The sequence below is a fragment of the Polypterus senegalus genome, chromosome 13 (assembly GCF_016835505.1).
Source record: "Polypterus senegalus isolate Bchr_013 chromosome 13, ASM1683550v1, whole genome shotgun sequence".
NCBI lineage: Eukaryota > Metazoa > Chordata > Cladistia > Polypteriformes > Polypteridae > Polypterus > Polypterus senegalus.
The window spans coordinates 17,819,121-17,836,829 of record NC_053166.1 but is presented as its reverse complement, the minus strand read 5'-3'; the positions used below and the strand labels follow the sequence as shown (position 1 = coordinate 17,836,829).

General features: G+C 43.6%; 1 protein-coding gene across 3 annotated transcripts in view; it reads right to left on the bottom strand.

Annotated features, from left to right (window-relative positions):
* The window catches only part of LOC120542238 (teneurin-2-like), a 1,685,504-nt gene that overhangs the window by 331,574 nt on the left and 1,336,221 nt on the right, over positions 1-17,709 (bottom strand). For all 3 annotated transcript variants that reach the window (XM_039774544.1, XM_039774546.1, XM_039774547.1), the window contains one exon: positions 12,142-12,347. In XM_039774544.1, coding sequence (XP_039630478.1) covers positions 12,142-12,347 — 206 coding nt within the window. The remainder of the gene's footprint in view (positions 1-12,141; positions 12,348-17,709) is intronic.

The following is a 17,709-nucleotide window of genomic DNA, read 5'->3' as shown; positions in this document are numbered from 1 at the left end:
ATGTAGAATAATATTAATAAAATAATAATTACTTGGATGGGAGGCCATCTATTAAAAGAGGTTTGCTGCTGGAAGAGTGCAATCAGAATATAAGTTTAATGTCACTGTGCTCTGTACAAAAATTATTTTATAAATCCGCTCACATGTACAGGCCAGGCCGAAGTTAGCACACAGGGGCTCTCGGCATTTAGAAGTGCTGGGCCAAGCATAGGACAAGATAGACAAAGACGGCAGGTGGAAGGTACAGTTACCCTAAAGCCAGGCGTGTACTAAAAATCAGCACAAAATCTTCTTTCCTTTGTTCGGAAATGGACAATTTGTCGACGTGGGGACCTACACGTGGAGGAAGCAGTATGAAAGACTTTGAAGCCGACAGACGGATGGGTGATAACGGCATCTGTCCTGAAAAGCCTTCCAGCGCAGCAACAAAAAATGGCAGACTGTATAGATCAAGATCCCACCTTGGTAATGTCATGCTATTTGATTTCCCGTCTGTAATGCCGCGTATTTTCTCTTATGTGATTTTTACCGCCGTATAACTATGGGAGGGATGTTGCCATTTATTATATATATTAACATATATATACAGTAATATATTAACTCCCACATGTCAAAGGGGGATTGAAAAAAAATGCTACGAAGTATCACCAAAAACTTTTAATTTCCCAAATGTAGATATAAAAAAGTTTTCTTACTTTAAGTTTTACAAATTATATCGTCCAAATGGTGGCCTTGATGGCTGATACACATTTGGAGCCATTCTTGGAAGTTTTCCATCACTCTCACTAACATGTCGAGCGAAATTCCTTTAATTTCTTCTTGAATAGCCTCCTTTAGTTGGTCCAAGGACCGAGGACGGTGTTTGAAAACCTCCTGTTGCCTTTACTCTTTGAACCCACAGCAAAATCGTTTTCCGGTCTGGAACCCTTTCATTAGCACGTGAACCGAACCGCATGCGAAACACCCTCTGCGTCGCAGCTACAGATTCGCCGTTTTTGAAAAAAGCCTCCACTACAAAGCCTCAATACTCACCCGACCACGGCATGGTGACGACTGAAAACTTTATTATGTACTGTACCTAGCGGAACGGACCACACCCCTCTACCTGCTTTGGGAACCCCACAGTGATTTTTTGAAATGTGGGAGTTACTTCTGCTGCACCCTGTATCTACAGTGCGTCCGGAAAGTATTCCCAGCGCATCACTTTTTCCCACATTTTGTTATGTTACAGCCTTATTCCAAAATGGATTAAATTCATTTTTTTCCTCAGAATTTTACACACAACACCACATAATGACAATGTGAAAAAAGTTTAGTTGAGGTTTTTGCAAATTTATTAAAAATAAAAAAAACTGAGAAAGCACATGTACAGAAGTATTCACAGCCTTTGCCATGAAGCTCCATATTGAGCTCAGGTGCATCCTGTTTCCCCTGATCATCCTTGAGATGTTTCTGCAGCTTCATTGGAGTCCACCTGTGGTCAATTCAGTTGATGTGACATGATTTGGAAAGGCACACACCTGTCTATAGAAGGTCCCACAGTTGATAGTTCATGTCAGAGCACAAACCAAGCATGAAGTCAAAGGAATTGTCTGTAGACCTCTGAGACAGGATTGTCTCGAGGCACAAATCTGGGGAAGGTTACAGAAAAAGTTCTCCTGCTTTGAAGGTCCCAATGAGCACAGTGGCCTCCATCATCCATTAGTGGAAGAAGTTCGAAACCACCAGGACTCTTCCTACAGCTGGCCTGCCATCTAAACTGAGTGATCGGGAGAGAAGGGCCTTAGTCAGGGAGGTGACCAAGAACCTGATGGTCACTCTGTCAGAGCTCCAGAGGTCCTCTGTGGAGAGAGGAGAACCTTCCAGAAGGACAACCATCTCTGCAGCAATCCACCAATCAGGCCTGTATGGTAAAGTGGCCAGAAGGAAGCCACTCTTTAGTAAAAGGCACATGGCAGCCCGCCTGGAGTTTGCCAAAAGGCACCTGAAGGACTCTCAGACCATGAGAAACAAAATTCTCTGGTCTGATGAGACAAAGATTGAACTCTTTGGTGTAAATGCCAGGCGTCACGTTTGGAGGAAACCAGGCACCGCTCATCACCAAGCCAATACCATCCCTACATTGAAGCATGATGGTGGCAGCACCATGCTGTGGGAATGTTTTTCAGCAGCAGGAATTGGGAGACTAGTCAGGATAAAGGGAAAGATGACTGGAGCAATGTACAGAGATATCCTGGATGAAAACCTGCTCCAGAGCGCTCTTGACCTCAGACTGGGCGACGGTTCATCTTTCAGCTGACAACGACCCTAAGCACACAGCCAAGATAGCAAAGGAGTGGCTTCAGGACAACTCTGTGAATGTCCTTGAGTGGCCCAGACAGAGCCCAGACTTGAATCCGATTGAACATCTCTGGAGAGATCTTAAAATGGCTGTGCACCGACGCTTCCCATCCAACCTGATGGAGCTTGAGAGGTGCTGCAAAGAGGAATGGGCGAAACTGGCCAAGGATAGGTGTGTCAAGCTTGTGGCATCAGATTCAAAAAGACTTGAGGCTGGAATTGCTGCCAAAGGTGCATCGACAAAGTATTGAGCACAGGCTGTGAATACTTATGTACATGTGAGTTCTCAGTTTTTTTATTTTTAATAAATTTGCAAAAACATCAAGTAAACTTTTTTCACATTGTCTTTATGGGGTGTTGTGTGTAGAATTCTGTGGAAAAAAACGAATTTAATCCATTTTGGAATAAGGCTGTAACATAACAAAATGTGGAAAAAGTGATGCGCTGTGAATACTTTCCGGATGCACTGTAGATAGATAGATAGATAGATAGATAGATAGATAGATAGATAGATAGATAGATAGATAGATAGATATGCATGAAAAAAACTATATAATGATAACCAGATAATGATGGACTGAGCTGGACAATACCTCACAAAGAAATTTACATCATATTTGTAACTTATGGTTAGAATGAAATAGATAGATGTGAAAGGCACCACATAACAGATACTGTAGATGTGAAAGGACCATATACTAGATAGATACAGCAGCAACACAAATCATAAAATAGCTCAAAACTCTAAACCTCTAAAACAAAGTGCAAGCTGTTACGTACAAGCAAGACCCAGGACTATTCCCACAATATAATAAATAACGTCTAAGCCTCAGTATCCTATGTCTGCATTATTGAAGCAATGAAGCACTCACAAAGAATCACAAAATCCTGTGACGCCAATTGTCCCAAACATTATGGAGGGCACCGTATAGCTCTGTTATAAACACTTTGTTTTCTTGTGTGCACCTGGCTGTTGACGTCTCTAGATAGCCAAAAGATTAATTGTTTGCTTGAAGCTTTCCTGTTCTTGTACCAGCACTCAAATTGAGTATAACTCAGAAAAGACTGCTGTGACTTTTAGTGCCCAAGACTCCAGCGGTTCTTTAAGTACCTTTTACTAATAGACATTTCTAAATGTCAAATTCTTTTTGACTGGCATGCTGACATAAAAGAAGGGCCACCCTGTAGGACGCATGCTTAACTGCACCTGTGCCTGTGCTTCTGAACTGACTGCTTTTGGTAAAGGTGAGGTTATTAAGCAGCTTCTACTTATATGAAGTGGAAGTTTTAAAAGTAAAGATTTGTTTTTGTAGTCAGGCAAACTCTCTCTACAGGATTCTAAAAACAGTCTAAATCTAAAATCTCTGTAGTGTTTGCTTCAGATAAGTTTTAGACCCTCCACTGAGTTGGCACCTTACTGTGGCAGAGTGGTTTGCGCGAGCAATGATCCACTGAGTGATGCCATGGCAGCAAGGTCAGAGGTAAAGTCCTGACTACGGTTGTCTCCACCACCCTGTGGTCCCACCAAGGGTCCCCTCCAAAGTGATGTAACTTCTTTCTTCTCCAGAACATGGCTTGATAAGTCAAGCTGTGTAAATGGAGGGTTGCGTGCCCACACTACCACTGATATCAACAAATTCCTTGGCACAGGCTCTTCCTTCCATCCATCTACCTCTTCTTCTACCTTCCACTGTCAGTGTGGAGTCTGCACGTTCTCCCCATGTTTACATGGGTTCTCCTCTCAGTACTCCAATTTTCCTCCACACTCCAAAGACGTGTGTGTTAGGTTAACTGGCGACTCTAATTCTCCTCATGTGAAGGTGATGTGTGTGATGGACTGACCCCCTTTGTCCAGGGTTGGGCCCAGTGCTGCTGAGATAGGCTTCAGCCCCCAAGATCCTGAACTGGGTTAAGCAAGCTTGATAACGGATGGATGGATTCAATTTTAAAAGTTATTGAGAGGGCTGCAAATGTAATGAAATTAGGTAGTTTGACCAACCAAAGGCAAAGAGTCACTGCTAATGGTTAAAAAATGGATGTAATGAAAATCAACAGCCACTGTGGCACACCAGGACCAGTGCTGATGATGGTCTCCAGTATGAATGTAATCTTCTAACCATAGTGCAGATAGGTGCATTGTAATGGGGCCCAGTGTGAAAGGGGCTATAAAAGGTGAGGCTGATTGATGGATTGAGTTTGAGCCATGTTCTACAGTGCCTATCAAAAGTATTTACCATCTTGGAGGTTTTCACATTTGATTGCCATACAACTTTGAGTCACAGAGAATTTAATTTGGCTTTTTGGACACTGATCAACACAAAATGGGAAAACACATCTCTGCAAAATGGGCTAAATGAATAACCTATATAAAACATATAATATCTGATCACATGCCTATTCACACTATGACATGTAGGAGGGGGTTGTAGCCCCCCAGACACAACCACCATGACACAAGTCCCAATACAATGGCGAGCTTTGTTGGGCTGAATGGCCTGTTCTCGTCTAGAGTGTTCTAATGTTCTAACAATGTTCTAATAAAAAAAAGTTTATTTCCACAAGTACCTTACAAAAGGCTTTTGAAAGTCACCAAAACACTTGTGTTCTTCTCCTTCCCTCTTTATCTCTCCTTCCACTCCTCCCCAGGTGAGCTTTGCCCTTCTTCCACCTGACTCTAACGTGCATGGGTGAGGTCAAGAGGCTTCTTTATCTTAGATTGTGGTGTAATTCCAGTGCTGAGGTGTATCCCTGTTGGAATCACTTCTGGGTCAAGTGAAAGACTCACAAAGTAGGGATCATGGATCCCTATGGCACCCCCTGGCGGCACCCACAGAATCCAACAAGGTGCCCATTGGGACTACAGTTCCCAAAATACCTTGCAGGTGTCCATACAGATAGCACTGCACTGAGTTTCATCAGGTGAACATGCAGTCCTGAATGGTTGCAAACCCGTCCTCGTGACCATGCATTATTCCTTGTTCCTGCCGGGATGCCAATGTACCCACTTCTAAACTGGCATCTCCTGTCCGTCTTCTAGCTGAGGCAGAATAATCCTCACCTTCCTTCTCATGCTTCTGATTTTAAAGAGCCGGCCTTCCATCCAGTAAAGGAACCTTGTCCTATGCCAGCCTAGATGCCCACTCATGTACACTGTCCATCACAACTGCTTTTTAGTATGACACACCTAAATCATCACTGGTGCAGCACATTGCTTTTAGGAGCTACGGAGCACAGGTATACATTGAAAAAAAATATTTTGATGATTTCATGTGATTTTTATATATTTTCTGAAATGAAAAACTATTTTTCTCCATCACATAACACATTTCTGTGTTATCTTACCGGGTTAGCAGTCATCACAAACAAAATTCCCAGAATTACTCTCTGAGTGGAACAGCAGGGTGAAGACATGGACATTGGGTTCAGAAGGAATGGCCGACTAGTAAAACAGCCACAACCTGGTGTCAGAAAATGTCAATGTGATCGCTTGGTAGATCCAACAGAAAGTGCTGCTACCACCACTTCATACAAAGCTTGGTGGAATGCAGCAAGTAATCAAGAGATGGAGCCTGTATGATGTACAGTATCTGGGCTGAACGTCTGTCTGAGGCTGAATTGAAAGAGGGACCTGACATGAGAAGACGGATTTCTGTGATGAACGACCTGCAGAGGGAGGGTTTGGTATCATTCAGAGAAGCCATTTTGGTAGCAATAGACATGCAAATTATAAAGAAACTAGCAAAATACCCGCGCTTCGCAGCGGAGAAGTAGTGTGTTAAAGAAGTTATGAAAAAGAAAAGGAAACATTTTGAAAATAACGTAACATGATTGTCAATGTAATTGTTTTGTGAGTGTTAAGAGTGTCGCTGTCATCAAGGATTTGATTATCATTATTTCTTTTAATCAGGTTCATATTTGGAGGATGTGTTGTGTTCAAGTTATATTCCGTGTTTGTCAACCGTTGTAAAGATAACAAGTTTCATTCATCGAAGTGTTCACTACCCAAAGTGATACTCGTGAATCTAAGATGTTTAACAGGCATTCCCGGTATTAAGTTGTGGATTTGCCTGTGAATATTTAGCGGCAGCATGTCTATGAACTTAAAAAAGTTTCTCTTGCACTTTTGCTGAGTTTGTGCCAACCACTATTCCGTCCCTGACCATCTCCAACAATTTTAACTCCGTCACAAAGTGATCAAAAGTCTTGTTTATACCCTGCGTCTTCTCATTAAACTTGTATCTCGTGAATATCGTATTCGTCTTAGGCATGACAAACGCCAGCGGCAGCGTCTATGAACTTAATTTAAACTTAAGGTTTACACCGGGCTTTGTTTCCGCAGTAGCTGCACTTATGAATATGCTTGTATGCGTCACTCGCTTCATATTCTTTTGCTGCCTTCTCAATTGTGTAATGCGTTTCTTCTTCAGCCCTCCTTGGAGCTCTCACTTGTTCTCTGCATACTGCGTTCACAGTCAGTTCACGTGAGCCGCACGGAGTACATGCATCGAAGGTTCTCAGCTGTGCTTGTGCTATCTCGTGTGATCTTGTGATATCCACAGCTTTATTTAATGTTAGCTCAGACCTGGCACTTAATAGTTTCTCTCACACTTTCGCTGAGTTTGTGCCAAACGCCAGTCTATCCCTGACCATCTCATCTTCGTTTGCATAAGCACAGTCCTTCACCCGCAAATATTTAGCAGCAGCGTGTCTATTGGATTGCTGCTGACGGACGGCCTTATATGGGCAGGCACTCAATTACGTGGGAGGTGTGATGATGAGGGACGCAACTCCGCCTCACACAGTGACCGAGCTGAAGGCTATGGTTGTATATATGTATGTAAGTAGGTTCCAGTTATGACCGTTATGTGTAGAATTTTAAAATGAAACCTGCTTAACTTTTGTAAGTAACCTGTAAGGAATGAGTCTGCCGAATTTCAGCCTTCTACCTACACGGGAAGTTGGAGAATTAGTGATGAGTGAGTCAGTGAGTCAGTCAGTGAGTCAGGGCTTTGCCTTTTATTAGTATAGATTCTGGAAAATGTCTTAGTTACGTTCAAGGAATTGGGTTGTGAATTGGAGTCTCAAACTTCATTCTTTGGATTTCCAAATTTTGAATTTTTTCCCTGACTGGTGAGTAAAGAGCAGGGTGAAAGATTTCTTCAGGATATCAAGGAGATGAAAAGTAAGGTACCAGGGACGTTGGGATGTCACAATGATGAAGGGGGAATCCTGCTGGTGGATTCACAGGGACGCACCAGGAAAAATGGACCAGCAATGGGCCACCAAATGAAAAAAAAAACTAAGAAGTAACAAAAACCAGAGAAGTTCTGTGTAAGTCAACGAATATGTATTGTTACTTTTTTTACACACGTGTATCCGTATTTGAAAATATTACATTAACGAACTAGACGGCTCTCGGCTGCAAGCCCTGGAAAACTTGTGAGGGTAAAATGAATGCAGCAAAATAGGGGAATTTCTGGAGGAAAATCTGATGCCATCTGAGAAGATTTGTTTCCCAGCAAGACAACAAGCCTAAGCATTAAAGCCAAAGTGACATAAGAATGGCATCAAAACAACAATGTGAACATCATGGAGTGACTGAGTCTGAGTCCACACTTCAATCCAACTTGGAATCTGCGGCTGGACTTGACAATGGCTGTTCAATCAGGATCACCATGATCACCATGAACCCTGACAGAGATTGGGAGCATGCGCTGATTACCCACCACACCACAAACCACCTGGATTTGGACCCAAGTGCAGCGGGTGACACCTCAGCACCACAGTAGAACAGTTTAAATTTTTTTTTTTTATGGTGGCTGGAGTGCCAATCCTGCCACTAACCTCCCTGCAAGTTGTAGGACCTGCTTGCAGTGCTCTGGGTGCACATTAACGTCAATCCCAGAACGGACCAACTGCAGGTTAAGATCCTTGCTCAAGGGCCCAACAGAGTAGAATCACTTCTGGCAGGTATGGGATTTGAAACGGCAAACCTTCTGATCGAGCAGTTTTGTACAGAGGAATGGGGAGCCATTGTAGAGTGCAGATGTGCAAGGCTGATAGGGAAGGAGACCCGAGTACAATGACTCATGGCTGTCATGGCCGGCAAAGACACATCTACTACTGTAAATCCTGACCTAAGGGGGCGAATACTTATGCAATCTGTTATTGTGTGTTTAACACTTTTAATTCATTTAGACCACTTTGCAGAAATTTGTGTTCACTTTGTCAATAAAGGGTCTCCTTCTGTTGATCAGTATCAAAAAGGCTAAATTAAACCCACTGTGATTTAATGTTGAAGTAAATGTAAAAACTTTATAGGCAGGGCAGTGGTGGCGCTGCTGCCTCGCAGTTAGGAGACCTGTGGTTCGCTTCCCGTGTCCTCCCTGAGTGGAGTTTGCATGTTCTCCCAGTGTCTGCGTGGGTTTCATCCCACAGTCCAATGACATGCAGGTTAGGTGCATTGGCGATCCTAAATTGTCCCTAGTGTGTGCCCTGCGGTGGGCTGGCACCCTGCCCGGGGTTTGTTTCCTGCCTTGTGCCCTGTGTAAGCTGGGATTGGCTCCAGCAGACCTCTGTGACCCTGTAGTTACGATATAGCGGGTTGGATAATGGATGGATGGACTTTATAGGCACTCTGTCTACCTTTATATTGCATTCTCTTCACTTGGTAAAGCTTCCCATATTGGTGCTCATTGCGAAAGGGGCTCTAAAAAGTGAAAGCTGGCTGATTTTGAGTGACTGTCTGCCTTAATATCTGAGTTTTGCTGAGCATGTTTTATTCGTATATTACGTTTATGCTCTATTGCAGGGATTCCCAACTTGAGGTGTGACAAACAGGAAGGCTGTGTCACGATTCCCCAAAACTGAGTGTCCAACTTTATGGTGGTGCTCTCAGTTGCAGGTCATTTATTAGTTTGTGCTCCTGTTCCAGGATATGAAAAGAAACAAGCATTGCGTGTGCGACTGTCACCCATGAATGAGCCTCAGAAATGCACGTTCTAGCGAGTTCTTTTTTGTAGATGGAGCATTCGTAAAGGTGAATAACGTAAAGCGCATGGAAACTGGACCTTGCAATGAGCCCGCAGAGAAGGCCGAGGACTAATATTCTGTGGCAGCCCTGATCATGACAGTTTGTTTGGACATTTTTTGCTAAGTGTTTTGCGGCTGCCTCGCAGTTAGGAGACCTGGGTTCGCTTCCCGGGTCCTCCCTGCGTGGAGTTTGCATGTTCTCCCCGTGTCCTCATGGGTTTCCTCCCAAAGACATGCAGGTTAAGTGTACTGGCGATTCTAAATTGTCTCTAGTGTGTGCTTGGTGTGTGCGTGCACCCTGCCCCGGGGTTTATTTGCTGCCTTGCGGCCTGTGTTGGCTTCAACCCACAGGGGCTCTAATATGCAGAATAATTGAATGGCTTCTCATAGACCTATGATTCTGCTCCTATGTATCTGGCTCCGTAGTTTATAAAGGTGAAATATTTGGGATGCAGTTTCCTTGATGCGTCTCAGTGGGCTGTAGCATAAATGCCAATGTTCAGTTTTCACTTTTTAGTGCTAAGCCCAATACCTGACCTGCTTGTGCCATTGACATAGTTGACTTTTCAGAACTTTTCCTGCCTTGCGCCCTGTGTTGGCTGGGATTGGCTCCAGCAGACCCCCGTGACCCTGCGGGTTGGACAATGGATGGATGGATGGATGTTTTGGGGGTGGGACAACAAGGGGGACTGAATTGGCTGCGACACCAGCGGCACACACTCAGTGGCGCAGCAATTGTAACTGCGTGGCCCATCTGTCTTTGATCTGTAGTGCAGGGGCTATGGGGGGGACAAAGCTCATTGACTGCATTTCATTGCTTAGTGGTGCGCGGGCACACATTGCTACACAGGGGTCTCCATTCCAGTAACACTTGACATTGAGTGTCCATAATTCAGTGATCAGTGATAAATTGATACATTGTAATTATATAAACTGTGGAATAACAATGATAACTGAGTAATTAACTATAGCATTACTTTGTATTACACAGTAAGTACGGAGCAATAACTCGTAGTTACACTGTACTTATACAGGTAATTACATAGTAGTTACAGTGTAATTATGGACACTTAATGTAAAGTGTTACCTCTGTTCCTCCAAACCGTTTGATGCTTTGTGGGATACCCCAAACCCTGGATCATCAATCAAGTGTCTAAGCTTCACAGGGACTCATTTATAGATTATTGAGATTTATAAAGGTAAGTTGCTCAATTTATATTTAATCTTTATGCACTCAGTTAAAGGCTTGTTTTTGTGAGTTCACCCGTGGTACTGTTTGTGGTACAAGAATGAGAAATCTGACTTCTTCATCTTCAATGGTGATATTACCCTTGTAGGGGCTGCAAATATAAATCAAACATTTTCTGGGGGTGCAGGGCATTGAAAAGTTTGGGACCCCCTGCTCTGTTATGTAAATGGGGACCCTGCACACAACCGCTTCATGCTCCTGTGTTAAGTAATGTGACAAAAAAAGTGACTTGGTGCACACTTTCAATACAACTCGGAGTCCTGCCACTGACGACACTGCTATTGTGGGCGGCATCAGGAGTGGGCAGGAGGAGGAGTATAGGAACCTAATCAAGGACTTTGTTAAATGGTGCGACTCAAACCACCTACAACTGAACACCAGCAAGACTAAGGAGCTGGTGGTGGATTTTAGGAGGCCCAGGCCCCTCATGGACCCCGTGATCATCAGAGGTGACTGTGGGCAGAGAGTGCAGACCTGTAAATACCTGGGAGTGCAGCTGGATGACAAATTGGACTGGACTGCCAATACTGATGCTCTGTGTAAGACAGGACAGAGCCGACTATACTTCCTTAGAAGGCTGGCGTCCTTCAACATCTGCAATAAGATGCTGCAGATGTTCTACCAGACGGTTGTGTTGAGCGCCCTCATCTATGCGGTGGTATGCTGGGGAGGCAGCATAAAGAAGAGAGACGCCTCACGCCTGGACAAACTGGTGAGGAAGACAGGCTCTATTGTAGGCATGGAGCTGGACAGTTTGACATCCGTGGCAGAGTGATGGGCGCTGAGCAGACTCCTGTCAATCATGGAGAATCCACTGCATCCACTGAACAGGATCATCTCCAGACAGAGGAGCAGCTTCAGCGACAGACTGCTGTCACTGCCCTGCTCCACTGACAGACTGAGGAGATCGTTCAGACCCCACACTATGCGACTCTTCAATTCCACCCTAGGGCGTTAAACATTAATATTATACAAAATTATTGTCTGTCTGTTATACCTTCATTGTTATCACTCTTCAATTTAATATTGTTCTTTATCAGTATGCTGCTGCTGGAGTATTTGAATTTCCCCTTGAGATTAATAAAGTATCTATCTATCTATCTATCTATCTATCTATTATATAGTGCCTTTCATATCTATCTATCTATCTATCTATCTATTATATAGTGCCTTCTATCTATCTATCTATCTATCTATCATAAAGGGCTTTCTATCTATCTATCTATCTATCTATCTATCTATCTATCTATCTATCTATCTATCTATCTATCTATTATCTAGTGCCTTTCACATCTATCTATCTATCTATCTATCTATCTATCTATCTATTATATAGTGCCTCTCCTATCTATCTATCTATCTTTCTATCTATCTATCTATCTATCTATCTATCTATCTATCTATCTATCTATCTATCTATCTCTTTGAAAGTTAACACGTATGTGGGCTTCAAGCATATCAAGCAGTAGACCGAATATTTGAGGACATAACATTACAAAAATGTTCTTTTTCATTTTTACCTGAGCGTGTGATGGTGGCAGTCCTTTGCGAATGTACACCCCAAACAGTGCATCCTTCCCTAATGAAATGTTGAACTTTAGAAACTGGGGTTGATTCAAATGCAGCAGTAACCTCCAGAAGACCCCAGGGGGGATTTCTTGGGTCACTCTTCGGCCCACTTCCAGATTGCCAGTGTCAATGCTGCTGTTCCGAAAACTCCAAGGACCTAAAGTGAAGATAATAAAAGGAAAACTGGGATGAGAGCGGAAATCAAATGAGGCCTTCGTTAAAAATGGCTGCAAGTGATAGAAACACCTTAAAGGGAAACTGAAGATGGTGACAATGAAGAGGAAGATGACTAAAGTAACATTCTTATAGCAATGAAATTGAGTCAGTGAGACATTTTTAAAAAAAATGAAAATAATAAATGTCACATTTCACATAATCAGGGGAACCTCTTAATTCACATAAGAATGTCTGTCCATGATGCACAGAGAAGGCTCGCCGGTTGCACACGCATGCATGCGGCACAGACATTTCAACAGCTCATGCAGAAGCCACCATGGTTTGGGTCGAGATCACATCACATCTGAAACAAAATTTACACTGACAATTTACAATGTGCTAGCGTGTACTGCGGAGCAGGCCATAAGGGACGGCGCTTTATACATGAACACGTACTACAGGAATCACAAAGAATAAATACTGGAGCTAAAGGGGAAAAAGGCTTTCACTCCCCAGAGGATAAACATTCCAAAACACATATGGCCTTAAGCGGATAATGCCTTTCTCAAAGAGTATTATACAGAGAATATAGAATTATCACTAGTGAGCAGTAATTGTTTAGGGCTGTCGAAAGCAGACAATAAAATAATGTAGGATGCCTGATCTGCCGACCTCCCTTATTCCCAGCAGCAGTAAACTCTGCTGATACGGCGGATTACAAACAAAAGAACGAGACAAATACTCCATCGAGGCCTCTTTGTGGAAGCTCCGTGAGGAGAAACTTTTGACTAAATTCCTTATGCTTATTATTTCCCAACTACAGCCATTGAGTACACTGAGGCACAGTGGAGGAGAGGTGCCGTGAAACTCGAGAATATCCTGCTGGGGGAATCCGGAAGTGTTTATCACATAATCCTGGGGCTAAATTATCGATCACATTAAAACTGGAATTGGAGATGCAGTGACACAGAGGCGAGCATTTTAGTGCTGTATAGCTTATTATTGGGTGTCAATGTACTGTGCAGATGTGTTGTGTCCTTCACAAAGATACAAACAGGAATACACGTGTAAATATTTAGAGAAAAATACAGATAGATAGATAGAAAATGCACTATAGATAGATAGATATATAGATAGATAGATAGATAGATAGATAGATAGATAGATAGATAGAAGGCCCTTTATGATAGATAGATAGATAGAAAATGCACTATAGATAGATAGATAGATAGATAGATAGATAGATAGATAGATAGATAGATAGATAGATAGATGGAAGGCCCTTTAAAATAGATAGATAGATAGATAGATAGATAGATAGATAGATAGATAGATAGATAGATAGATAGATAGAAAGCCCTTTAAAATAGATAGATAGATAGATAGATAGATAGATAGATAGATAGATAGATAGATAGATAGATAGAAGGCCCTTTATGATAGATAGATAGATAGATAGATAGATAGATAGATAGATAGATAGATAGATAGATAGATAGATAGAAGGCCCTTTAAAATAGATAGATAGATAGTGTGGCAGTAGGGGGCAGTAGTGCACCCTTGAACCCTCAGGTACAACTCCGGAGACCAGGTAACAGTCCAAGACTCTTTTTATTTTCTTTCAGTGCACCAAGCACCTTCCACACTCCTCACAAATCTCTACAAATAAACACAATAACCTCTCCTCCTCGCCCAGACACTTTGCTCTTCTCCCACCCAGCACAGCTCAGTGTCTGGACTGAGGCACCGTCCTTTTATAGCCCCTGACCCGGAGGTGTTCCTGTCCCAGCAGTCCACAGTTCCTTATTCCTTCCGGGTCAGGGCAATCAGTCTTTCACATCACCCCGGGAGCACGCCATTCCTTCCCGTCACGTGACTGTGACGTACTCCCGGGTCATAAGGCACAACCGATCCCACAAGTCCCCCCACAGCGACTCCTGGTGGTCCCCAAGGTATCCAGCAGGGCTGTGTATAAACACTACAGAGTCCATAAGGCCCTGCTGGACCTCTGGGCACGATCCTGGTGTTGGGAGAGCTCCTCCTGTCGGCCTGGGGGTGCAGACCGGCCTGGGAAGTCGGCAGTCTTCCACAATAGATAGATAGAAGGCCCTTTAAAATAGATAGATTAGATAGATAGATAGATAGATAGATAGATAGATAGATAGATAGATAGATAGATAGATAGATAGATAGATAGATGTAAAAGTTATTATATGATTGATAGAGAGACAGACAGACAGATTGCCTAACTTGAAAGGCACTATATTGCTAATACAATTAGATAAATCGATAAAGAGAGACTAGATGTGTGGAGGTAAGGTGTTAGTCGTACAGATACAAACCTGCACACACCAATAAATAAGCAGAGAGTTTCCTTCTCAACTCAGCCATCAAAGACATTCTTTCCTTCCTACAGAGGTACCCAGTCTTTATTTAATATGTCCCTTTTTCTATAAGTAATCCAACCCAAGGCGTATTACAATTTCAGAAGACAGTTGAGCTGTTTATGTACATTTTTTTTTTAAAAACGACACCACAGGCAGGTTAAGTGACTTGCTCAGGATAAGACACTGAATCAGTGGGAGGAATTGAATTTGGCTGCCTTGTGGTTTAAATTCCAACATCTTAATCATGGGGTCTCACTGTTTGCAACTAATAGAACCTGGGACCACTGACTGATAATTACAAAGCTACTCCGACAAGCCAACTAGACTACATCAGTTTACCATTTCTATACAATGGACTCTATTGTGCCTTTGAAATGTTCATCCCCCCCACCCGCTGCCCGCTTACTGGCCCTTCACTGTTGTTCTGAATGCTCCTTTGTGTTCCTGTAGGCTGTGGTTTATGTTAGGAGCTGCACTCGCCATCTGCAGGATGCCCTGTAGGCAGGTGTAATAACCTGTGCCCGTGTCAGCTTGCTGTGCACAGACGGACTCCACTGAACAATTCATGTGACATCTAAAGATACATAACAGTCTCAAATCAGTTTATTTCAAATGAGGGTTACAGGAGGACTGGAGCCATATCCTGGAAATACTGGGAACAAGGTGGTAAACAACCCCAGATAGGGTGCCAGTCTGTCACAGGACCCACTGACACACACATCCACACTCACACAAGTCTAGTTTAAAATCACTCAAAATACCTAACCTGCATGACTTAAGAGAACTGGATAGAAAAACTGGAGGAGCACCTTGTGGGAAACCCACGCTGATATGATAAGATGCCACAAAGACAACATCAGACACACAATATATATATTGTGGTGGATGGCCGGGGCCCTTTCCTGGCCAGGACACTTCTACACTGGAAGGACCAGGGGAAGAGAACTTTGATTCAGAGTATTACCTCCCCTGGAGCAATAGATGGCATTCGAGTTGCACTGGCGCCTCGGACTCCCACAGGGCTCCATGGGAGTTGGAGTTTGGTGAAGCCCTGTTGGTTTCCGTGGGCACCACCAGGAGGTACTGCAGGTACTGTGTGGCAGGTTGTTGAGCAACTGGTGCACTTCCAAAACGGTGTGCTTTAGACTTTTATTTTTTAACCCTTTTCAGAATTTCGCATTGTATTTTTATCTCCTATTGTTTTCCATTTGCAGGGACCTGCAGATGAGACCTTTTCCAGCTCTATATGTACAGTATTTATGAATTCTTGGGTTTCTGTAATTCTAATTTTGAGGTTAAGTATGTCAGAGGTTTCGAGGTAAGGGGGCTCACCGATCACGGCACAGGGGAGTGTCGACGTGTTTCAGGCACACTTCTACTGTATATGGACAGCATCATATACACATATATTATTGTTATTATTAAGTCCAAAGCCTTTACTACTCATCAATTTGCCTGTAATTTTCCATATTTATTTATGGGTGGAGGTGGTGGTGGTAGGGGTTGTCATTCACAAAAGGCTGCCAAGAGCAAAGGTGCCACCCAGATGGCATAAGAATACTCCTGACAATGGAAAGAGAGAGTGAGTGAGAAAGAGAGATGCCCTGGCAGCAGCAGGGGTCCAGAAAATGCCACTCTGTCTCTCTCTCCTGCCAAGAAGCCTTTCCTCTCAGCCTTTATCCTTGTTCTGTGCCATTGATCCTGGAAATCTCTTGCCAGTTGGGCATCCCCTCACAATATATTTCTATTGTCAGAACCAGGGAGCACAAGGGAAGCCATTAGGGAGATAGCTGAAAACTCCAGATGCCTCACAGCCTGTTCCGCTCTTTTTTTAACGAGGAAACCAGAAGTGTGCCACGCAGATCATGCCTGAGGGTAACCTGGATGTGCCAGGGGTGCAGCCTAACCCAAAAGGGGCAAAGGTCACCCTTCCAAACATGTGAGCTCCGCAAGTAACACAAGGGGATGGGAAAGACAGAAGATTAATGTTACCTGTGTCTGCTTCCAGGGTGACACTTACAATAAAAATCCTATCTCCGCTTAACAGGGACGTGAAAATCCACACTTTGGGAATGGCTGGCAACAGACTTGGCTAGTTTTCTTAAGATCCCAATCTGGTCACAGGCGATTATCCTTAGTTCTGCTGAAGAAGGGTCTTTGTTGTGAGCAATAAAGAACGCCAACATGTCTGGAATTAAAAAGGAGCGGCACAGTCTGGTGTCTTTGCTTGGTGGCTGCCCTTTGTTGTTCATTATAAATCACTAGAGATGCACACATACACACAAATTCATACACTGTGACCTGTGGGGGGCGTAAGAGCATCTCAAACCCCAGACACAACCTCACAGAGACAAGTCTGAGGCTCAAAAAAGGCCGAGTGGTGGCTCTGAGGCTGGGGATCTGCACTGGCAATCGGAAGGTTGCCGGTTTGAATCCCGTAAATGCCAATAGCTCTGTTGGGCCCTTGAGCAAGGCCCTTAACCTGCAATTGCTGAGCGCTTTGAGCAGTGAGAAAAGCGCTAAATAAATGCAAAGAATGCATGTCATTTTTTTCAGTAAAACACCTCAACAAAGGCTTCCTCTCAATGTTCACACAACCACAGTCCTATTCTTCTCTTCATTTGTCTCTTTTGTCGTCCTCCTCCACTACACCCAGGTGAGCTTTTGCCGTCCTCCACACCCGACTCCAACTTGCCTGGGAGTCATTCCCATGCCTGCACCCATGAAGCACTTCCAGTCCACACAGAACCTCTCTAAAAGGAGGCGCGCCCAGCAGTGCCACCCATTGGGACTACAACTTCCATGCAGCCCAGCAGGTGCACATATGGAAGATCTGTCACACTGGTGGAAGCACATGACCCTAGAAGGCTGCTTCCCTCCATCTAGCCATTATAAAGGCCTCCCAGCCGGGTAATGGATGCTCATGCCAGCAAACCCCATGTCCTCCATGACGTTGTTTATGAGGGTATGCCAAAA